We start from the raw sequence: 23,680 nt of genomic DNA, 5'->3' as shown, positions 1-23,680 counted from the left end.
TATTGGCTGATGATTTTGCTTCCCTATAACAGAAGAAATCAATCTAATTTAACAGAAAAGAGAAATACGTAATTCTCAAAACTAAAAACCTATTTATTTTACCATTAAAAGAACACTTGAGAAAGATTAGGAAGAACTAATTCTGCCAATGTATGGCCTGACTATGAAACATCAACAGTGTTGTGCCTGAAGCTACAGTTCCCTCCTACCCTAAACTTTTGAAATTCTGTGTCAGTGAAAGATTAAAGGAAAAATTTTATATTAGAAACAGCTATAATAATGCAGCTATGTATAATGACAGCCAAAGGAGCAATACAGAAATGTCAGTTTTATAATATGTATCTCTTTGGCCATGCAAAACAAAATTTTATTCTTAGTCCTTATTAAGAACAAACTGCTGTATACGGATCACATATCTGCCCTACGCTTTCATTTTTTTACAAGATAAATTTTTATTATTTATGTGAGATCTCATTCTTGAAGGAACATTGCGTATCTCCACACATCCTATAATCATTTCTTACATTTTGTATGGCAGAGAAATTGTAAAAATTAATATCACTTCTTGGAATGCCATTGTTCTTGAAATAACTATAAATTACATTGCTAAATAATACACTGCAACTATCATTATAGTGGTCCCCAAGATATAGTGCTGCCTTTGATCTCCAGGTTACAAATAATGATGTTTAATGAAGAACATCAGGAAGCACATTGACCTGTGAACAGTGTGGTTCTGTTTTAGAAGAAACTATAAACTTGTAGGGTATGCAAAGGTTAAGCAGTCACCAACAGTTTGAGAAACTGCAAAGGTTGATGAGAAGAGAGCAGCAAACAGAGCCCTCTCTCTTGGAGTCCTGCACTGGGCAGTGTCACACTGCCCACAGAGAGGATTCAAAGAGTGGCACGGTTCTCCACAGACTTCTCTTTTGATGTCTTTTTAGTGTATCAGAGACCCTGTTTAAGAATAAACTAAGTATATTTTGAAGTGCATAAGCTCATGTGCTAATGTTAGAAGTATCTTTGCATGTAAAATCCCATTAGAAACCTTCCATGTGATAAACGATCCTTGGCCTAGTGGAGGTTCACAAGAGCAATTGGTGGTCTGTTTGCAGCAAATTCTAGAAAATGAAGTGATGTGCAAAAAAATTTCTCTTTCTCTACCCCCTCTTCTCAAAATAGTATATATATTTTAGGTTCTTGATTGCTTCCTCTTCAGTGTCGTTTGAAATCTGAGTGGGATATGAAAGAATAGTTTAATTTGGCTAGTTTTTTTTACCCTTGCCATTTTGTAGAATTTTTCCTCAGCTTCCATCAAACATTCCAAGCAACTTTACCAAAAGAGTGTACACCTAAGTGCCAAAACTACCCAGCAAAGTGAAACAGCAGAACCATAAGCTTAATGAGCAAGGATACGGGTATGTACAGACACCAAGATCCAAAACGTTCTACATCATTTGCTAATTTACTTTGGAAGCTGCTGTATCTCATTCCTAGATTTTTCTAACTAGCAGTGTGATTTACATCAGTGATCTGCATTCTATCAATAAGACTAAACCTGTTGCTGCTTGGCAAATACTCACATTAACATCAGTGTAAATGAAGAGTTCTAAAATTCCATCAATGATAATCTCCCCGCCTGTAAACTGGCCCTATTGGAAGTAGAGAAGGGCATTAATTTCTCTCACTACCCCCATGGCCCCACTCCATCCTATTTGTTAACAACTGGAACAATAAAAACTAGAGCTGCTCTTTGAAAATTTAGAAATTTCCCTACAGGCTAAGTCTAAAGACACTAAGAAAGATGGGCCACTACTTCACTCAGCTGACCCCCGCACTCTAAGCATATTCCTAGGTAGCAATTTAGGGTGAGAAGAAAACAGTTCATTTGGGATGATGTGGACTGAAAGGTCAGTTGCCCCAGCTTCAGAAAATATTTTTGACTAATATGATTGACAAGTCATTTCAGAAATGAGTTGAGTCCCTAGAAAAGTTTGACCATTGACCACTTTTTAAAGATAAATGTGATAAAAGGCAGATCCCATTGAGATTTATTAGTTCTAAGAACTATTACGTGTTAAATACCTACTGTTTACTATGCATTGCTGAGTCCCTTACTTTTACTGTGTCTAATGAACCCTATTATCCCCATTGTCCTATAATTTCCCAGAAGTTTAAAAACTGGTGCAGTCTCTCAGAACTGATGTATTTGAATGCAAATTGACACCAAAGCCAAAGATTGTGCCCATTCAGTTAGGCCAGGTTGCCTTTAAGACTTAAGCACAATCTACCCACAACCACCACTATAAAACCACCAATATAAATCCCTGGGCATTATTTTATCCCAAAACTGACCCCCATATATGAGACTAGTCTCACCAATAAGTATTTCGTTGGTTAATGTTGGTGCTAATAAATACAATTTATCTGATCTCTAATACAGTTCACAGCTTGAACCTCTAATCACAGTCAGCTGTTTCACATAAATGTCAGTGAGTTTTAAAAGGAGTCAGAAGATGAGGCTGTAGATGGATCTTCCCAGTTCTATCTGTAAGGGCAGAGAGGAGACAAATTACTCCTCACTGCAGATCTGCAGTTTCATTTTCAGGAACCAGAAATAACTGATTCTGTTAAAATTGTTTGGAAATCTTGTCAATATTATTGAGAGTTTTATTTCTCATTTTTCCTACCACCTCCTCCTGCAGTATCCATTCCTTTTCACATTTAATTACTGAGTTCCCTCCTCTTTGCCCAACTGCAGCAGAATAAACTGAGGTAACTGCTCTATTGATGGACACAGTTTGCTCCATTACTCCAGGGCAAAGGTTTCCAAACTTTAGTGTAAGTTGAGAACCACCTAGAAGGTTTGTTAACAACCACACATTGCTGGGCCCCAGGCCCAGTTTCTGTGTAGTAGAAGTGTTAAGGTACAGTAAGGACCGAGAATTTGTGTGTCTAACATATTCCCAGGTGAGTGGAAGCTGCTGACCTGGGGCCTGTGTTTTAACCACTGCTCTGAGTGGATGAGAGTTTGACCTGAACTACAAAAGTTGGTGAAGGAAAAAACTCAGTCAAAATCACCATAGTGTCTCGGTAGATGAGGCAGCCTTGAGAGCTGCTCATTCTGCCTTGAGGAAACATCTTAAAACATGCAACATTTTTTGTAAGTTGCCTAGATTTTTGGATTAAAGAAATTATTTTTATCCTTTCATCACATTTAATAACCTGCTTTTCATTTTTCAACAGCTATCTTAAGAATTTCTAAATCCTGACATGAAAAACTTTAGTGGTAATAAATGTATGGAGACTAAAGCACATTTTTAATTTATTATATAATGCTGATACTTCAGTCTTAGTAAACAAAAGAGAACATGCCATCTATTTAAGAATTATTAATACTTCAGGCTTAGTAAGTGTTAAATATTAGAACTTATGGGACCTTGGCATCTCTCCAGTCCTTTAATTTTACATTTTGTGACATACCTCATACAGCTCAAATGATTCCTAATTCCTAGAATAGGCTAAGTAAACACTTTAAGGGCTAGAGCTTAACATGCTATATTGAGATACAAAGATAGTAAGAAATATATAATGTCTTAAAAACTGTTTTACCATCTTTTCATTCTCTATATGTGTAGGACAAAAGAACTGTATAGTGTAGTGGATTAAAGGAACTTTCTTCACATTAACTTTTGGACCATTGCTTTCACCTCATTAAGCATATTATTTGAAAACAAAACCAACATGTAAAAATGGCTTGTTCTATGTTTGCCAACCTGTGGATATTCTGTAATATACTGGGTTAATCAAAAGTAAAATCATACTTTACATATAAATCAATATAGGTAATAGTTGTAACTATACCTACACCTCTTAGTAACTGTCATTCTAGTACATCAAATCTGAATCGGAAATATTAAGTTAATTCACACATAGACATTTGACAGCTCTGCGAACTCATTGACAGCTCTTTGCAGCTCCTACCTTTCAATGATTAGTGCTCCAGAACACTGAGTTTTTAATTGTGAAAACCGCTAACTCCCTGCTAACATAACAGAGGTGATCACAAACTCAAAGGGTGACCTTTATGGGCAGTGTAACTTTCTTAAAAATTCTCTATCCTGTTTTTAATATATCTACAATGTAAATTTTAGATTTGAAAAATAAGTTTTAGAATTATAAGCTGAGTAAACTTCAGACAGAATATAGTTTTTTAGATTTTGGCTCAAGGTGAAGCAAACTTCAAGAACAGTTAGTTTGACTTGCCTGTTACTGGAATTATTTAAGGCAGAGACTAGAACACTTCATATAGGATGCATAAAGGGAATTGATAAGTCAGAAAAGAATTGCTACTTCCTCAGAGATTGTTTTTAACATAGACTCAGTTTATTGGGAATACTACTTGGAATGCTTGTATTCATATCCTCTGCTAATTTACCAAGTTTAATAAGTAAATGTGATTTCAAATATTCTAGTATTACTCTAAAAATATTAAATATTTACCCTTTCCTCCCAACATTTATTTTTGCAAAATAATCTAAGAACTATATTCCAAATTTTCCTGAATTTTAATTAAGTGAATTAGTTAAAATAGTTTTCATGAAATTCACCCTGCAAAAGCAAGCATACATTTTTTAATTTTCACAGAAATTTTTCATTAATCATTCACATTAAGAATCTTTAATTCTTAATAAATTTAGTATTTATATTACTATTTCAAACCTAACTGCTACAGATTTATTTAGAAAGACATTAAGTGATCTAAGGGTAAACTGGAAACCACATTACTGATTGTCAGTTTTTTTAATATAAAAATTCAGATTAAATTCTGTTTAAAGGTTGAAATACATATAATCTCAATTTTTTTTCTAACACTACTAATTAACAGTGGAAAGAAGCAACATAGTTTGTTCATTTCATATTAGATTTTTTGTTTCAGGGATTAAGTTTCCAAGTAAGTCCATTATGGCTGTAAATTCTATATGTGATTCTGGCCTTAAGAGTTTCAAGGCTTTGTAAAGGAAAGAAGAGTAGCTGTAGCAGAAATAACTAAATTCAGGATCCTATGTGATCCATTCTAAAACTCTGTTCTGCCTGGCAACACCCACTTCTTGTTAGCTCTTCCAATAATCTGTGCTTTTGTGTGGTACTATAACATTTCCAAATTTCAAAAGGACAATTAATAGTACCATTCATGGAGAGATCTGAGTAGGTTGAAATAGATTACACCTAGGTGGGTGAGCTTAGTAACTGTATCACACATTTCTAAATGTTTAAGCAAAATTTACTCCACGCTATTCATTTATTTTATGTGTGTGTGACATACATAAATAATAGAAATTATAAAGAGAGTCCAATCCTGTCCACCTGTTCTTTGCCCCTGGAGAAGTAATGGCAAATTGGTTTATCTTGTTTGTTACTATAATAGTTGGCTACCCTGAAGTGCTACGTTAAGTTTAAAGTCTGTCTACAGGGGAAGAGAGAAAAAAACAGCATTCATGCCAACTATTTGCTATTTTAGTTCTCATTGTGCACTAAAAAATTCTCAAGTTGAGTCAGATAGCTGGCAGTTGGAGCACAAACTAATGCAATGCAGCTAGAAATGTGTCTCTTCTAATACTTCAAAAAGATTGTTTTAATCCAATAATACCTCTGTTAAAACAGCAGAGAATCCTCTCTACACCTCTGAGGGATTAGATGGCCAAGATGATGTCGTCTAGGATATACTTAAGCAGTGAATTCTATACTTGCCTCTAATGAGTTCTACCCACCCTTAAGATGATGGCAGATTCTTCCTTTAAATTTAGCCTGGTGATTGGCAAACATTAGTGTGCATAATATATTAGAAATGTAGGTTCTGGGCCCTGTCCTCAGAGTTTTCTGATTTGGTTGATCCAGAGTGGGGTTCGGAAATTGACATTTTTACTTGTCTTGCTCATTTTGATATAAGTGGTACGGAAGCTGTTGGTTGACATGGACTTGGGTGATGGAGCATTGACTTGCATACTTTGTCTCATAGCATTTTTCCCACTGGAATTGCTTAAGGTTTAACAGTCAGCCACAACACCATGGATAATGACTTTGGTTATAAAATCAACAAGTAATGCCTTGGGCTCACTTTTAAACACAGATAAGCTGTACACATAAATTCAGGTGTTTAATGTAAGATGTTGTACTCTTACTGGCGATGTTTCTGGGCAGTGGTTACTAGAATGGCCAGTTTCTCCACCTCCTCCGTCCAAGTTCAAACTGTTCTTACGTGACAGCTAACCACTCATTGCGTGCTTCCTGGATTTCACAGCCCACACATCCTGAGTCTTTCCAGTCTGAGCTGAAGGACTGGTCTTTCAGCCTCTCACAGAACAACTTCTCAACTTTTTTTTTTTTTTTTTTTGTAGTTATAAACCTACAATTTATTAGGGATAGAAAAAAAAGATACCCTTTCTCAATCTTTGTTTCACTTCTTATGACATTCTTTTACTCAATTTTAGCTAGAAAAAAAAAAACACACATAACATACAATTTACATTCTTAACCGTTTCTAAGTGTCCAGTAGTGTCAAGTGTTCAGTAGGGTTAAGTATGCTCACCTATGGTACAAACAACGCCAGAACATTTTTGTGTTGCAAAACTGAAACCTGCACCCATTAAATAACTCGTCTCTGCATCCTCTAGCCACCAGCAACTACCATCATATTTTCTTCTCAGCCTTTTTTTTTTGTAAGAAAAATGTTTTCTTCACCCCTCTCCCATTAGTAATGAGTTTTTTAGTCATTTTCCTCTTGCTCTCCAAGTACAAACGTTATCTGCTGTATTATTATAATTCTCATGTGCAAAGAGATTTGCAATTATAAAGCAATTGTGCTCATATTAAAATAGGAGATCCTTACAATCCTTGGGTAACTGTGAATGAAGATTATTTTATCTAGGAAGCCTTTCTGCTGGTTAAAAGGGGAAGCTAAGTCTTCTATTCCTCTTAAGACCTACAGGATTCCAGAGGGACACTTTGTGCTTGCTGGTTTGTGGTTTGTTTGTTTCTTTCTTTGTTGAAGATCTGAGCTGAGAATTACCAGGGCAATTAGGCTTAACTCCTAGATTTTTCATGGCTCTCTCCTATGTGCATTCTAGGACTGTTTGCTCATAACACCTAACTTAAGTAGTAGGTTGGAAAATTTTCTGGAATTTAACAATGTGAGTGTTATGATTTCAGAATCTTTGCTTGTTTCAATGTGAAACCATTTAGCTTTAAACAGCTTAATAGGAAATGTGTGAGAGGAAATATGTATAAAATTAAATGGGTTTTTCTACAATAGAGCTTTTTCAAATATTATTTTCAAAATCTGACAGTAAGGAAAAAACTCAAGAAGCACATTTTTAAAAATTACTCTTCCTAAGTTTTTATTAAAAAATTTTTTTCTTCCTGACGTCAAAATCTTTCAAGGAAATCAATAAAGTTTAAAATCCTGCAACAATACACATTTAAATAGCAAAAAATACTATGATTACGAGCATGCTGTTTATGATCTTGCTATTGGGAAAAAAAGCCCTTTTGTTGGCCTAAATTATCTTGGAACTAGTACAAAAACTAGTTGATCATGCCCCTTTGATGGTGTTAACTGCCTCTTCATCTTAGGAGTTGATGATTCGTAACATCAGTGGCATTTTGTGAGCAAGATAGACGCTATTTATTTAGCATCTTTTTTAATAATTCCATAATTTTGTGCCAGTTAGATTTTTCTTGAATGGTCTGCTACCACATATTGGTAATATTTATTCAGAGAAAATTCTTTCAAATGGAATATCATTATTCCTTTGATGTCCATCATAAAATTAGAAATTTCTTAGTAAGATGGTTAAAAAAAAATGTCTATTGCAGTTGAAATGATTTAGTGAAGGAGTTGTGATAAACCTGGTTCAATAAAACGCTAAGCAATTACTGGATGTTTTTGGTTAATTTCCAGTGCTCTCCTCACTATTTAAGCTGATTCTTCACTGTTGCTTATTGTCACCCCTAAAGCACAGACATTCTTTAGAGTCATGAACTGCCCAGAGCACGTCCTGCCCACCCCAGAGCTTACGTGCCCTCTGTCTGTTGTCTCTGGCATAAGCTGGGTGCTAACGTTTTTCCAGGAGGAAGCTGCATATACTAAGGAGAATCCATGCCTGAAAATTCCCCAGGTTCTGGACCTGTGTTCCCTAATTGTTTACCTACTTTATCAGTTGAAACATTGACTTGACGAAGAATAACGAATGCTTATGTGATTAGCAATAGCTAAAGTTAGTTTGCATTATTGTTCTTCAGCTGTACTCCCGTCTAAGGGAGCCTTTGAGTGATTAGGTGACAATTTGCTTTGTCTTATCTTTTAAAAGACCCAAATATTAAATTTAATGACATGTCATATTAAGCTGTCATTCAAGCAGTACTGTCTACTGAGATGATTTGCATTTGACAAGACAGACTACATAAAATCTACAGTTTATTTGATAGAAGCATTTTATATTTTATATAGAAAAAAATGATCTTGGGTAAACACATACCTTGATTCTCAAACTAGATTTTCAGTAATTCTAAGTGACAAGTTAGTAAACATGTTACAAAATGACTAAAATGAGTATGGATGCTAAATTACTCTCACTTTGCTTGTGCTGTCATTAATAAAGCCAAGAAAATTCATTTGTGTACGATTTGGACTGTTATTTCAAGTACTCACAGAGTTTATGAAACCCTCACAGTCTTGCCCTTGGCATCGTTGTGTGCAGTGGTGCGGGGTGATGGTCAGGGCACCGTGTTGCTAAGAAACACGTCATCTGTGTCTTCTAGACGGGCCTGGGGCCCTCAGGTTGAGAGGATTGAATCAGCGTAGGTGACTTCTGAGAAGGTTTCAATCTCTGTATCCCCAGAGCCAGTGGGACTGACTCCTGAAGTTCCCTCAGCTTCCTTCTCTAGCCTGTCCTCGTTTTTCTCCAGCTGCTCTTTTGCCCTCCTTTCCTCCTTTTCATCCTTCGTGTGCAGTTACGACTGCTTTACATAGATTCAGTATACTCTTTCTCTGTCTCATTTGCCCAGTTCCCCTTTTACCTGCCATTTAATTATTTGTGGGGGCCCCAAAAAGTCTGTTGGAAAAATTGGAATTAAAAAATAATGCAGAGGCAGACATTTGGCCCAGCAGCTAAGATGTCAGAGGCCTTGGATTCCACTCGGCTCCCACTCCTGATTCCAGGTGCCTGCCTCCATGTGAGGCAACAGTGATGACTCAGGTCCTCGGGTCCCTGCCATCCACATGGGAGACCCAGATTGAATTCCTGGCTCCTGGGTTTGCCTGACGTAGCCCCAGCCATTGAAGACATTTGGGGAGTGAACTAGTGAATAGAAGACAGTTTATCTTCTCTCTCCATCGCTCTCTTGCTCTCTCGCCCTCGCTGTTGTACCTGTGTGTGTGTGTGTGTGTGTGTGCGTGTGCATGTTTACAAATTATCTTGGAACTAACACAAAAACTAGTTGATTGTGACACATATAATCAGTAAAACTTAACTTTGGCCCTGCACATGGGAGCTTGTTAACAGGGCAATCCCTCCAGTTTCAGAAGCTTTTTTTACACACACAACTTAAAAGTATTTTAAACTTAGTTTCCATATAAAAATCCTATCTCCTTAACCTGAACTTAATACAGAGACTGTTTCCTCCTCTTTTGTATTCCCCTGTACACCCTGTGCAGGATTACTTAAGTCACCTCCCTTCACTGAATGACCACTGTTCCTGATTCTGTTTTGCCTTTGTAATCTTATTGCTTTGTAATCACAGACAGTAATTAATAGACAAATCTAAATGGAAAAAAAATGGTGACGTGATAATGTAAAAACATAACAAGAAATACTATGTCATTTTTACTTCAAAGATGATTCACGCATTAAGATGCAGTATAACATGGAATCTTCTGTTTCCTCCACATCCTAAGTTTTACTTCGGGAATATCCTTTGCCTGGCTTAGTAGATAAATGAAGCTTTTCTGGACGCTCATGTGGCTACTTGTGCCAGGTCCTGTGCTAGGGACTAGGGCTACAATAACCTAGAGAACAGAAATATTTCACTGCCATTAGCTGTAAATGTGGCATGTCCAAAGTTACTTGAATCAAAGCAACTTTTGGTGCCTAATCAAACTCAGTGTTTTTTAAATCCAGTAGATGGTTTCATTTGGTTATCGGCATGTGCCAGGCAATGTATTGGTTTATGTGAGAAGTGTGTTTGAAGCTACCATAAAGTGATTCATACTGTTTTCCTTTCAACAATTTATCCTTTAAATCTGATTAACTATTTGCATTCTATTTTACTGATGCAGATTTGCAGAAATACAATGATACTATTTTAAGCAATAATTATATATTCTTCATTGCAAGTCTCTTCTTGATGTCCTACAGTGAAAATGATAGTTCTGTTTTATCCCATGTACCTACTGTGTCATAAAAGATGGGAGGTTGAGCCAGGCAGTAGATGAGGAAGGCAAGGAGTGGGAACGTGTGCATCACATGTTTGCGCTCCGTGCCCCCGGCTCTTCTATACTTCCACACTTCTGATTTTACTTTACTCTCATTACATGGACAATATGAGGGTACTTCAAAAAGCTTGTGGAAAATGGAATTAAAAATAAGTTCATTTTGATGCAAAAATTTTTTGAAACCCATGCCTAATTTTTCACAATATGCATTTCCATAACTTCTTTGAAGACCCCTCATATATTCATAAATTCTTTTTTTTCTTCACACGTTTGGATTTGCATAACTCCAACAGTGTTCTCAACTAAGATGACCATCTCACCAATGCCTTACCCTATTGAAAAAGGCCTGCGTCCACTTAACTGTGTTAGTTCATAAGCAGTTGTATTCATTTTCACTGTGGAGACATTACAATGTAGATTATTCATAGATTCATTTATGAATACAGACAACTCATGTGTCCTCAATTTTTCTCATAGCTGTTCATTATTATTAATTATTTACCAATGAAATAGAAAATGGAACTCAAATTATAATTTACAGCTTGAAGTGGTTTTCAAAGTTCTTTCACAATATTCTATCTCATTTCATAAAACTGCTGATTTAGATCAGTTTAGTTCAGTGTCACTATCCCCACTTAACAGAGGAAGAAAACCGAGGCCCTGGCAGGTGAAATGAGGTGGCTGTTACCACCTGGCTACTTAGTGAAACATCAGGATTGTACTGAGTCTGCTGCTTAAGGATGCATTTGGAATAACATTAGAGAAGTGTTAAATGGTTAAACTTTAAGTCAGAATTAAACATGTTTTAATAGCTGATTTAATTCAAACAGTTATGTTTTTAATGCACGCTGGGTGTTTTGTTTTCATACATCTTTAGGCTCAATTCTGCACTTAGTATTCCTGTTTGGGTCCCAGCGGGAGACATAGCAACTCAACTCATTGGGGCGCATGTTTGTGCACGTTCCACTCACCTGGATGCTGAGCCTTTGTCAGCCTCTACCTGGAGCTCTGAGTTTTTCACCCCCTGTGTTTGTTTAATCTCCCTGCCCCAGCTACCCACCTTAGCTAACCTTCAGTAACTTGATCTCTCCCTGTCCCACCGTCACAAATCTTGTCGTGGCATCTACAGCACAGAGTAGCTCTCAAAGAATATTATTATTTAGAGAATTTAAGAAGTTAAAGACTTCCTTCCCTTGATAACTGAAGTAAATTAAAAATCGACTAGCATAATCTTTCCCCTAAACTCCTATGTGCAATAAATGACCAATGCAAAATGGAAATGGGCTCTTTCAAAAACCTGTGTGAAAGGAATGTCCCAGGTTAGCTCAAGAAGCCACATCTTCTTTGTTTCCATCATTATACAGTGATTATAAATGTTACTAATAAAGATTTGAGAGCACTACAGTATTCTCATTCATGCACACAAAATTTAACCATGCTCATTATGTTTATTAAAGCAGAAAATCAAAATAATACATAATAGAAATATTTCAATTTCAGTAGGATTAAAAGCATTACGACTAAATCTCTGGTAGCTAGGAAATTCTATTAAATAAATGACCTTGCTTCCTGGCATTCTCAGTTAACCCAGGTTTTGTAGCATCGCAGAAGAATTTGTGGGCTAAAATTTACAATTTTATAAACAGATTGACTTATTCTGCCCCTATATTTATAAAATTATTTATAAAATTCTTCTTTTTAGGATTTATTTATTTGAAAGGCAGAGCATCAAGAGAGAGAGAGCGAGCTTCTGTCTGCTGGTTCAGTACCCAAATGCAACAGCCAGGTCTGAGCCAGGCCAAAGCAGAATCTAGAAACTACATCCTAGACTCCTACATGGATGGCAGGGGGCCAAATACTTGGGCCATCTTCCGCTGCCTTCCCAGGCACATTAGCAGGAAGTTAGAAGGGAAGCTGAGCAGCCAGGACTCCACCAGCACTCCTATGTGGGATGCCAGAGTCGCAAGTGGCAGCTTAATGGGCTGCCTCACAGTGCCAGCCCCTGTAAAATTATTCTGTCCCATAAAACTTTCATATTGGTTCAGTCTGTACAAATCATCATATCGTTATAAAAAGTCAGATCAGTATGCTTAGGACTGTTAAGGAAGAGCTTAGAGAAGTTCCACATTTGCCTTTTGCTACGAGAGAAATAAAACAGTAATTTAAATCCTCTTCTTCCACCCCCTTGTGCTACAGCAGTAACTTCAGCTGTGGTTTTTGGTGCTCAGCCCCACCAGAGTTATCATGCAGTCTCAGTGGCCTACTACAGAATAATAAATAACACAGACTTTGGGGTCAGCCAGTCTAGGGGTCAAGTTCAAGTTCTGTCACTTGTCTAATTTGGAGCTATTCATTTAATTTTATAGGGTTGTAAGAATTGATTCATTCAGCATTTAGTGTATACAAATCAGTCACCCATTATGTGCTCAGAGGGCTTCTGGGTCAAGAGGATTGTATTGGTAACAAAATGTAATATTCCTTACTGTCGTAGAACTTAGAGTCAACCAGAATTCTCTCAAAGAAAATTAAATGTTTTAGGATAAATTAGCAAAGTGTGTCATAAAACAAGCATTTGATAAACATCAGTTAGCATCACAAATTCTTCACAACCCAAAAAATGGGTGGCAAGTTACAACAAAATTCTGCAAAATTAGATGGGAGCCTCTTCCTACCACAGACAATCCCAGGTAGAGCAGTGGCAAGGGAGCTGTGCTAGTTAGAATTTGCTGAAGCTGTTTTTCAGTCACTTATAAAAGTGCGCAGTTACATAGGCCAATTGTTCTTAGGAAACAAAAGGCACTAACTATAATAGAAAAAAAATGAAGACTCAGAGTCCATCAAAATTAAAACTTTCTGCTTATCCAGAGATACCATTAAGAAAATGAAGACCATGAAATAAGAAAGTATGGTTTTATTCCTAGAGGAAATCAAAACTGTCTTCTTTCTGTTTTTTTTTTTAAATGATTATGAGGCAGCTTACATGATTTGAGGACCAATTCCCCCAGAACTAATTTACTTATTTTCTAATATAGGTGTAAATATCCATAGTGACTTGACAACCTAAGATTTTCTTGTCTAAATCTGTCATCAACTTTGATTTTTTTTTTTAACTGAAGGAGTGTTTGGTAGTAATATAACACCCTCATTTTACAACAGACAGGAAAATATTAAAGATGTTATGTGGCTTATTCAAAATAAATAGTCCTTTCAGATCCTGAACTACACCTTTTTAAGTGGTTCCTCCACTGCTCAGTGTCTGCTTCTCTATATTGCTTTGCTTCAGAGGGAGGGGCAAGCATTTGGCCTAGTGGTGAAGTTGCCCACATCCAACTTCCAAGTGCCTGGATTTGAGTCCCAGCTCTGAGAGCAGAGCTCTGGCTGGGAGGCAGAGGTGATGGGTTAAGTAGTTGGATCCCTGACACCCACTTGGGAGACCTGCACTGAGTTCCTGGCTCCTGGCTTCAGTACAACCCAGGCCATTGTGGGTTAGTTCGAGCACAAACCAGTGGTTGAGATCAATCTCTGTCTTTCTCAATGTGTCTATCACTTCTCTCTAATAAGTAATTTTTTAAAAAATTCAGTGGGAGACTGCAGGCTTCATTAAAAACACATTTTGTTGTCATTTTTCAACTAGAAGAGTTTCCTCACCTGTTGGCTTAAAGTTGAAAGTATTATTACTAGATTGTTTAGGGGGGAGGGTCATTCTGACTCCAAGAAAAGTACCTTTTGAGAGCTGAGGCACTCCGTGGTTTCTGGAAAATAAAGAAACTGTTACAACAGAGGCCCAAGCCCTGTCACCAAGAGGCTCCAGAGAGCATTGCCTGACGCTGCGCTCCTCTGCCGTGCAGCTGTGGTCTTCTGCCTTCTGGCACATGGACTCCATTTTCCTTTGACGCTGCGGATCCATTAAACCTCTCATTCTCAGAAATGTTTATGTGAAACATCGTACAACCTCTCCATTCTCTTGATTGCATAAGCTTTTGTTTTTCACTCTAAAGAGGAAAAAAAAAACTGTTAGTGTCCTTAGTTCAATTTTTACAAGGAAAATTTTATAGCTAATTATCAAGTTGTCATTTTTAGAATAATTGCTTCAATTTATATTTTATGTACTTTTTGTCTTAACAATAGCTATAGCAGTAAAGATGATGAAGCCTAGGGGTTGCAGAGCATTTTTTTAAACGGACAAACTATGTGCCTATGCTTTGCTTTTTAATCATACCAAATTTGAAAAATGGAGTAAGAAGGCCACTATGTGGTATTTTGGAAAATGGCAATTTGATCAAAAATGAGAACATTTATTTATTTATTTAACCCATACTTAATGGGTTAAATAAAATAAATAAATGTTCTCATTTTTGATCAAATTGCCATTTCCTCCCAAAATACCAACATAGTGAGATTTTACTTCCCTTTTTCTCAATCTTTGGTAAATATGATTTAAAAGCAAAAGAGAGAGAGTTCCCCCGTCCACTGGTTCACTCCCCAATGCCCCCAGTGGCCAGGCTGGACTGGGCCAAAGCTGGGAGCTGGGAACTCAGTCCAGTTCTCCAACATGAGTGACAGGGACCCAACTATATGAGCCATCACCACTGCCTCCCAAGGTCTGCATTAGCAAGAAGCTGAAGTGGGGCTGCCACTGTGGCATAACAGGTTAAAGCCGCACTGCAATGCTGGCATCCCAGAGAGGCACTGGTTCAAGTCCTGGCTGCTCCACTTCAGATCCAGCTCCCTGCTCATGCATGGGAAAGCGGCAGAGGATGGCCCCAGTCCTTGGCCCCTGCACATACATGGGAGACCCAGAAGAAGCTGCTGGCTCCTAGCTTCAGCATGGCCCAGCCTGGCTGTTAAGGCCATTTGGGGAGTGAAACAGTGCATGGAGGTGCGCTCTCTTTCTCTCTCTCTCTCTCTCTCTCTCTAACTCTGCATTTCAAATAAATAAAGTAAGTCTTTTTTAAAAAGTGCTGAAGTCAGGAGCCAGAGCTCTGTGTTGAACCCAGGCACTGCAGTGTGGGAGTCAGGTGTCCCAACTGGAGGCCCAACGGGCTTCTTCACCACTAGGCCAAACACTTGCCTCAAATTACATATTTTAAATATCTCCGTATGACATGTGGATTTGGACCAGCATAAGCCTTTGGTGCATATGAATTGGCATAACAAGAAGAAATAAATTGGAGAAATAATTGTCCGACTTCTGATTAAAGTTTTAATTGTGTAGATGAATACTTGGCAGCACTGCTGGATGAATTCTGTCCAGAATATTACCATTTTCTTCTGAGGACCAATAGAATTTTCTCACTTACTTATTTTTAGAATTGTCAGATCATGTAATAAGGTTATTTCTGTAGGAAACTAGAATTCACTGGATATTGGAAATTGAGTGTAACCTCATTAAATCTGATGAACACATGGCCCCTAAGATTTGATGTGGTGAGGTAATGATTATAAATTAGGCCCCAACTGCTGGCATTCAAAACTGTGTTAACGTGTGATATGCCATATTTTGCACTTGATTATGTACCAAGGGCATATGACAAAATCGTGTTCTTTCCACCTGAAAGTTAGAAGTGAATTGCTCTCTTTTTTTTATTACTGATGCACAGTTCTCGGCCGGTGGTCCCCATTAGAAAATCCATGTCCCCGGTGGGTCTGAGCCATGGATTCCACTCTAGGACATATACTCGCTATGGGACACTATGAAGGGGTTTTGGAAGTGAAGAAAGACATCAGCCAACCTCTGATGCTTCAGCAGGATGATTATGTTTAGTTGTAATGCTTTTTAATATTTTAATTCAGATATGATTTACAGAGTGAAATGCTCTGATCTTAATCCACCATTCAGTGTTGATGAATAGGGAAACATTAAACATTTCTGTCACCATAGAAACTTTTCATGTATACTCCCCTAGTTAGTGCCCCCACTCTCTCCCCATTCCAACTTCCAAAAGCAGCCATGATCTGGCTTCGCTTTTTGGGTTTGTGGGTTTTTTATGATAGAGATAAAATTTTCATCTGCTGATTCATTCCCTAAATGTCCACAGTGGGCATGGCTGAGCTTTGGATGGGGCTGAACCTTAACTGAGCCAGAAGCCAGGAACTCAATCCAGACCTTGATGTGGGTGACAGGAGCCCAGTCAGTTGGGCCATCAGTTGCTGCCTCCCAGAGTGTGCACTACAGGAAGTTTCATTTAAGAACTGGAGCTAGATATTGAATCTAGGTTCTGTGATGTGAGATGTGAGAGTCCTACCTAGTGGCTTAACCACTAGAGCAAACACCAGCCCCCATACTAATCTGATTTTTGTCACCACTGGTTAGTTTTTTGTCTATCGATCAAAAAAAAGTTAATATAAATTAACCCTTGTTTGTATTTGGCTACTTTCATTCAACCTAATAGAACTGAAATCATCAATGTTTTTGAGTTTAACAGCAGATAGTTCCTTTTTATTTTATTTATTTATTTTTGATGATACTTCTTTGTGGAAACAAGCAAGAAATAAGCAGATCTTCCCTTAAAATCTTAATGGACACATAAATACTAACAAAATCACGGCAGTAAACCATGAGTAAGAATTCGAGTGGAGAAAATAGCCCCCTACAATTAATATTAAGTGGCAGTACTCCTAACATTCAAACAGCTCCCCCACCTCAGTGAGAGATCATCTTGGGAAGCTCTGAATTGTTCTAGGAGCAGAGACAGTGGGGCAGTAGGTGAGTAACGTCAGCAGTTGTAATGGCCTCGTCTTCAAAACCTGGACCTAGATGTGATGGTTTTCTTCACTTGTGTTTGACTTCAGAACGTACGTGATGTGAGAAATAATCTCAGGTGAGCAGATACTTCTTAGAGTGTCTCCGTTATCAGAACACACTGGGAAGAAAACCCCCATTGTTTATCAATAGGGTGATGACTCAGTCGCTTTTATGCAGTCTTAAAAAGTATATAATGTGCATGTGATGAACTCAGATTAATTATTACAAAGTCACTTGGATCTGTAATCCCTAACGAAAAATGTATAAATGAAAGTGTTAAGAATAGATACCGTAAGAGCAACATCAGATTGATATTTAAAATTTTAAAGTCCTGAGAACAGAGCTTTGGCTGTTGGATCCCTGTTAATTCTCTCACAATACTAGGATATCCATTTATTTGCTGTTCTACGTATCAAAAGATAAAGAATGGAATTGGAATTTCTTTCAGATGCTTTTATAAAGCTGTTTATATACTTAAGATTGAGATTCTCAAACTGTAGGAGAAGGAAGGGAGTCCTTTCTTGATTGTCACTTAATGTTCTGAGACTAGGAACTAAACCTAATTTTAACATTTAGTTCTCTTATGTTTTTAACTGCATTTTCACCCGCAGTTAAATGCAGCACAGCACCCCAGTGTTCAGTCTGTGGCATAGTAGGACCTAGATGATCGGTCATTGAGAATTATGATCTTACATTCTCTTTCCTCTAAACGATATGATTGGGGGAGGGGCAGAGGAGTCTTGGTTTATAATGAGGCAACTCCCTAAGTTAATTTCATCATACTAACAATAAAAATATGAAGATTTAACTTTATGAACATACCATTTATTTGAAAAATGTATATTCACATAATTATTATATAGTAAAGAATATTCATTTTTCATTATTCTCCCGACTTACCTAATTCAGTAGTATGGAGAACTCCCATAGAATTGCTTATGATTTTATTTGTTCCATATATTGGTGCTTTAGTCTCTAATGTCCTCGTATTATGTTATCTCTATCCACTTCCATTTAATGTTTTTATTTAGAAAAAAAGAGCAGCATGAGAATTAATGACCCATGCATCAGACATTTTTGCTGTGCATTATAGAAAGGAGCAGTTAAGGCTAGAAATCTCAGTACTTAATGCCGTCTTCAAAACTTGGTTATTGTATATACTGTCACTTCCATGAATGAAGAGAATAATATGTAGTCAAATAGATAAAAACAAGATAACTAAACCACACACGTTTTTAAAAATGAGCAAGTGATTTTTGTGCATCATATAACAGATCATTACTAAAATTTGCCTAAACAAACTTTCATGTTTTCAAGTTTTATGGGAATGCTTTGGCTATACTTAGATTTGAATTTCACAATGACAAAGGCTCCTTAACAGTTATCTTTCTAAAAACGCACATACTATATACTTGGTTAGAAAGTTATAATTCATCATCCAGATTATATTTGGGCTAAGTTTGTGAAACTATACCATACGAGTATGAGAAAAAAAGAACTGTATATGTACTTAGATTTGAAAAGTAGAATCATATGCATTTTAGAAAACTATTTGCTAACTTATGACACTTTGGTAAAGCACTGTGTAATTACAAATGATTATGCTATTTTCTTTTTTCTTTTTTTTTTTTTTTTTTTGGCCCTGGACTTATTTTTACAAGGCTTTAGATTGAAAACCAAACACAATCCTAAGAGTAGCATTATTTTTCTTAATTTTGTTAATTTTCTAATTATACATTTAACGTAAGCTGGTTTTTTAAGTTTTTTTTCTTTCTTTTAAATTTCACTTAAATTATACAAGTTTCATGTATTCTTATTTAGGAACATAGTGACGCTTCCTTCCCCACCCTCCCTACTGCCCACCCTCCAACCCTTCTCCTCCTCTCTCGCATTCTCACTCTTAATTTTTACAAAGATCTGTTTTCAGTTTATTTATTGATCATATAGTTAACCCTACCCTAAGTAAAAGAGTTCAACAAATACTGTGAAAAAAAAAAAAAAAAAAAAAAAAAAAAACAACACTGTTCCTCAACAGAAGAGAGAGGGCTGTAAACAATCCCCAAATTAATTTAAGCTATTCTTTGCAGTGGGTTTTACCTGTCCTCCATCCTAATCTCAAAACCATTAATTTAAAAGGACATTTTAAGTTGATCCATTGGTCATCAGGAAAACATTTTAAGTATCAGAGTCATCTTTTCCCAACTTTGGCAATTTTCTGATGAAGATAACTAAATTTCTGAAAAAGAATATTCAGGCATTTTAATTCATCCTTATTGGCTATGAACAATTGAGTAGCTGATGTCTATGTGGTCATAATTTATCCTAAAATCTGGAGCTGCCAAGGCAACCAATTTGCAGCTGTACTTAAAACACACCCATGTTCCCCAAAGAGAAATGACAAGTCTTACAAGAAATAGAGTTCTGTAGGATTATGGCTACCAAATATATGTATAGTAATGTGTTACCAGTATTTTACTGTGACATACCTATGGGTAGCAGAAACAACATGTAAATGAATATAAATGCTTAACATTAAATGTTGGCATCAATACAGATTATGCATAAACTGCTGCAATAAAAGATATTCATTGTGCCTATATATGAACAATTTACCTTAGATTTCCATTGGCCTTTTTCATTTAAGACTGCACGATCATTTTAAATGTCAGACAACAATATATGAATAAATGAATGAAATGATGGCCATTTGCCATGAGATTAAATATTCTGCTGAAGTGTTTGAGGGCATTGGCTGATACATGCATGTCATAAATTAGATTGTTAACAAGCAACATGTGAGTTTTATGTACAAATCACAGAATTTAGAAATTATGCATCTTTTCTTTCTCCACAAAATGGATTCCAAATAGACAATTCAAATTTATAATTTTAATCTGCTATTAAAATTTACCATATGGATTAAAAGATTAAATAAAATAAAAACTGTGAAACAATGCTAGCTAGTAACAGAACCCCATAGACTATCAAATTTCTGAGAATGTTGGGTTTATTATAAAGCCTTAAAATATTTTAGTAAAAAATTAATTACCTACAAAAGAAGGCACTTTATTAACTTGAACTAACTATTCATCTATAGAATTTGTCTAAAAGCTTTTAAAATTCTCTTTATACTTTTATGAATTTAACTCTAGTTATGATTTTTAAAGCCACTTTCAGTATAATCTAATAAACTATTTTAATTTAACAGAAAATTGTGTTACATAATATAACCAATAAATAATGCAGGAATAAAACCCAAGAGTAAGAAAAGTATATGTGATAATGGCAAAACTGTCTTAGTCTACAGTCATTTGAAATGAAAAATGTCAAATTTGAAAGCTTTTTCAATTTTTGAACAGTTTTTATTTTTTAAATTTATTTTTGTTACCTTGTCTTGAAATGTTGATTAAAATATACGGGCAATCAAAATTATTACGCGAGCCTATCATAACTCAGCTCTGTTTCAGCTGATTTTTTTCAAATGTAGTCCTACAGCATGAAGAAATCAATGTTGTTTCTCTGCTCACATGAGCTGTGCCCGGTGAATCCGCAGACGTAAATCACCAACATGGCCGTGCTGCTGTGACTGTTTCCTCTTCAGAAAAGCAACTGCTCATTTCTACAGTGGACGGAGTTCCATAGAAAAAGCAGAGGAATTTTTTTCAAAAAAGGTCAGCCTTCTCAAGTTAAACGCTGACGTTTTAAAGATAGGCTACCTTTTAACCAAGAATGTTTTCCAACAGAAAACTATTTTAAAGTGAACAAAGCTTTGCTTTCTTTTTTGTTTGGGGGCAGCACACTTTCCAAAAAAACAGTTAAAAGAACATTTTCCCACAATTTTACTTCCCTGTAAGTCTTACTCCGTGGTGGCCAATCTTTCTCTCTCTGGTTTGAAATGTTTTACTAAATGTGAACGCAGTTTCAGAGACAGTCATCAGTCCAGGATAGAAAGGAATCGAGTTTATCAGAGGTCTGTCCTGACCAAGGAGAGACCAAAGACAAATTCCTTGTCTATTGTTTGCTTTGTTTCTTTGTTTTCTTTTTAAAATAAGATATATTAACCCAAAGGCGTGTTAATGTCATGGCATGAACAATCTTAAATGTAGAGCTACTGAGTATTTTGTGATGCTGAGTAACAGACTTTTCTCAAATCTCTGTGATGCTAAATATTTTCCTTAGAAAGTTTTGTTTAATGTTAGATTGTTGTTCCAAAAGAGTGTTGGTCCTAGTGGGATTTTTAAAAACTCAGAAAACAAATAACCGCATGTATTACAAGTATAGAAATGGTGAATTGTAAACTTACCGTATAGTACTAATTCTATTTTCAAAAATGTTTCACTGTTAAATATATACAACATAAAATTGCTGCCGCACTGTAATTGAGTACTTTTTTCCTAAACGACCCTGTTATCACTATTCCAGAATTAGAATTTGGGCAGATACATGATTGACTCATGTGTCTGCATAGATGCTTCAAGGTATATTCTTCTCTTGGTGAGTAAAAATATTTCTTCCTTGATATCAATGCATTGAGATCTGAATATACCTGTATCTATTTATTCTTATTGCACCTTTCTTATACAGTATCTTCTCATAGGCCAAAATTGGCCTAGACACAACTAAAAATTGAGGGTTTGTTACATGCTTTCTAACAGAAAGGTTTTCAATGATATTAATTATGGGTTTGTACTGTGGAAATAGTGGAACTCCCTTTAAAATTTCATCTTTGCTAAATTTAAATTAATATTTTTTCTTTAGCTCACAAATTATCCTAAATCCAGAGAGAATATCAACCCTTTTCACTGTTGCCAAACCAAGCATAAGGATGCTACAAAGACAGTTGAGGAATAAGGAATAAATCTCTCATGTTCCACTTCAGAATAAAGGCATTCGGTGAAAGGAATGAACTGAAGTTCATCATGAATGCAAGGCCTCTGTACTTGGCATTCCTGCACGGAAGGGAAGACAAGTATCAACAGCATTGGCATCATTGTCAAACTGATCTCATGTGGTACCTTCTACCACACTGGAATCCTTCTTGACTCTATCAGGATTTTGTCTTTTTTGTTTTTGTTTTTTAATTCATCCAGCCTTTCAGTTTTCAAACCACCATTTGTCAGCATTGAGGGAGAGAGACATATAGATTTGAAAATACTTTCTTAAGAGATCATGTAACTATATAACTCTGAATTTTAAAAATTGAGGGGGGAGGGATAATTTCAACCCACTCTCTCTTACAAGAATCATTTTTTAAAATCTGTAACTGCTTTAGTGTTAACAGGGTACAAGGTGTTTTTTGTCCTGTATTGTACTTAAAAGGTTCTCATTGATTGTGATTGTATTGTACTGTATGAAAAGAAATCATAAATTGCCTTGTATTGCTCAGAATAGACCATACCACATACCACTTCTGTTCTCATGTTCCAAGTTTTTTGGTGATGCATGTTAACAGTTAGGTCCTAAAATTCTGTGGTGCTAATTCTTCCATATCCGATGGTGCTTTTGTGGATGCTAACTGCACACATGCTGAACAAGGCTTGAAGTTCAAAACTTTCCTCCCTTCTTCTGTTTATATGAAGTAAAATAAAATAACTTGAATTTGTCTCAAAGTATCACTGACAATCTAATAAACTGGTTTATATGTGTAATTAGTTTGGATTCTTGTTTTTCAGAAATCATCTCGGTTCTACCAGGCCCCAGGAGTTGGTCTGTTTTGTTGTTATTTCATTTGTGCCTGAACACTTGCATTGTCCATTAGGAATTTGAGTGAAGTTCGTCTGGCTTCTCAAATCATATTTAGGGTATATTAAAAGTAGAACTGTAGATATAGAAATGAGTAAATTGAGAAAACCAAAAACTGTGTCAGTAGGGTAGCTTCCTCCATTTTGGCACTTGCATTGAAGGCAGGTATGCATGCAAGACCATTATCTCAACTCAGATGATATTGGGCCATTTCTGCCCATCTTCACAAAAGGTACTTCCCAGAATTCAGGGAAAGTGGAATTAAAATATAAATTTATTTTGATGCAGAAAATTTGAAATCCACTCATAATGTTGTGTTTTTTTTTTTAAGATTTTTTTATTTGAGAGGCAGAGCTACAGAGAGGCTGATGGGGAGAGAGAGAGAGAAGTCTTCCATCTGCTGGTTCACTCCCCAGATGGCTGCAACAACTGGAGGTGAGGAAATCTGAAGCCAGGAGCTTCTTCCTGCTCTCCCACATGAGTGCAGAGGCCCAGGGACATGGGTCATCTCCTACTGTTTTCCCAGGCCGCAGCAGAGAGCTGGATCAGAAGTAGAGCAGCTGGGTCTCAAACCTGTGCCCATAGGGGATGCTGGCACTGCAGGCGGCGGCTTTACCCACTGCACCACAGCGCCAGCCACCACTCATAGTTTTTTAAAGATACAAATTTTGGGGAACTTTGAGAATCCCTCATACTTAAGG

General features: G+C 36.5%; 1 protein-coding gene and 1 long non-coding RNA gene across 13 annotated transcripts in view; one reads left to right on the top strand and one right to left on the bottom strand.

The window, feature by feature from the left end:
* LOC103346322 (uncharacterized) overlaps positions 1–23,680 on the bottom strand; it is an 81,403-nt gene that overhangs the window by 2,259 nt on the left and 55,464 nt on the right. For 2 of the 5 annotated variants that reach the window (XR_007914789.2, XR_011386345.1), the window contains exons 3-4: positions 14,216–14,484; positions 1,584–1,652 (exon numbers count right to left, since the gene is read on the bottom strand). This is a non-coding gene — a long non-coding RNA (uncharacterized lncRNA). Of the gene's footprint in view, positions 1–1,583; positions 20,857–23,680 lie in introns of those variants that run through there. The other 3 variants (XR_011386346.1, XR_007914790.2, XR_007914787.2) reach the window with 3 other exon arrangements.
* The window catches only part of PURG (purine rich element binding protein G), a 45,352-nt gene that overhangs the window by 8,869 nt on the left and 12,803 nt on the right, over positions 1–23,680 (top strand). For 4 of the 8 annotated variants that reach the window (XR_007914759.2, XM_051834148.2, XM_051834142.2 and 1 more), the window contains one exon: positions 21,996–22,885. The exons of 3 other annotated variants lie outside the window; for them this stretch is intronic. Coding sequence is in view for 4 of the 5 variants with exons in the window: in XM_051834148.2 (XP_051690108.2) it covers positions 21,996–22,088 (93 nt within the window). In the remaining variant the exon portion in view is untranslated. Of the gene's footprint in view, positions 1–20,724; positions 22,886–23,680 lie in introns of those variants that run through there. One more of the 8 variants, XM_051834158.2, reaches the window with a different exon arrangement.

The sequence above is a fragment of the Oryctolagus cuniculus genome, chromosome 2, assembly GCF_964237555.1.
Source record: "Oryctolagus cuniculus chromosome 2, mOryCun1.1, whole genome shotgun sequence".
NCBI classification, from domain to species: domain Eukaryota; kingdom Metazoa; phylum Chordata; class Mammalia; order Lagomorpha; family Leporidae; genus Oryctolagus; species Oryctolagus cuniculus.
This window is presented reverse-complemented; position numbering and strand designations above follow the sequence as displayed.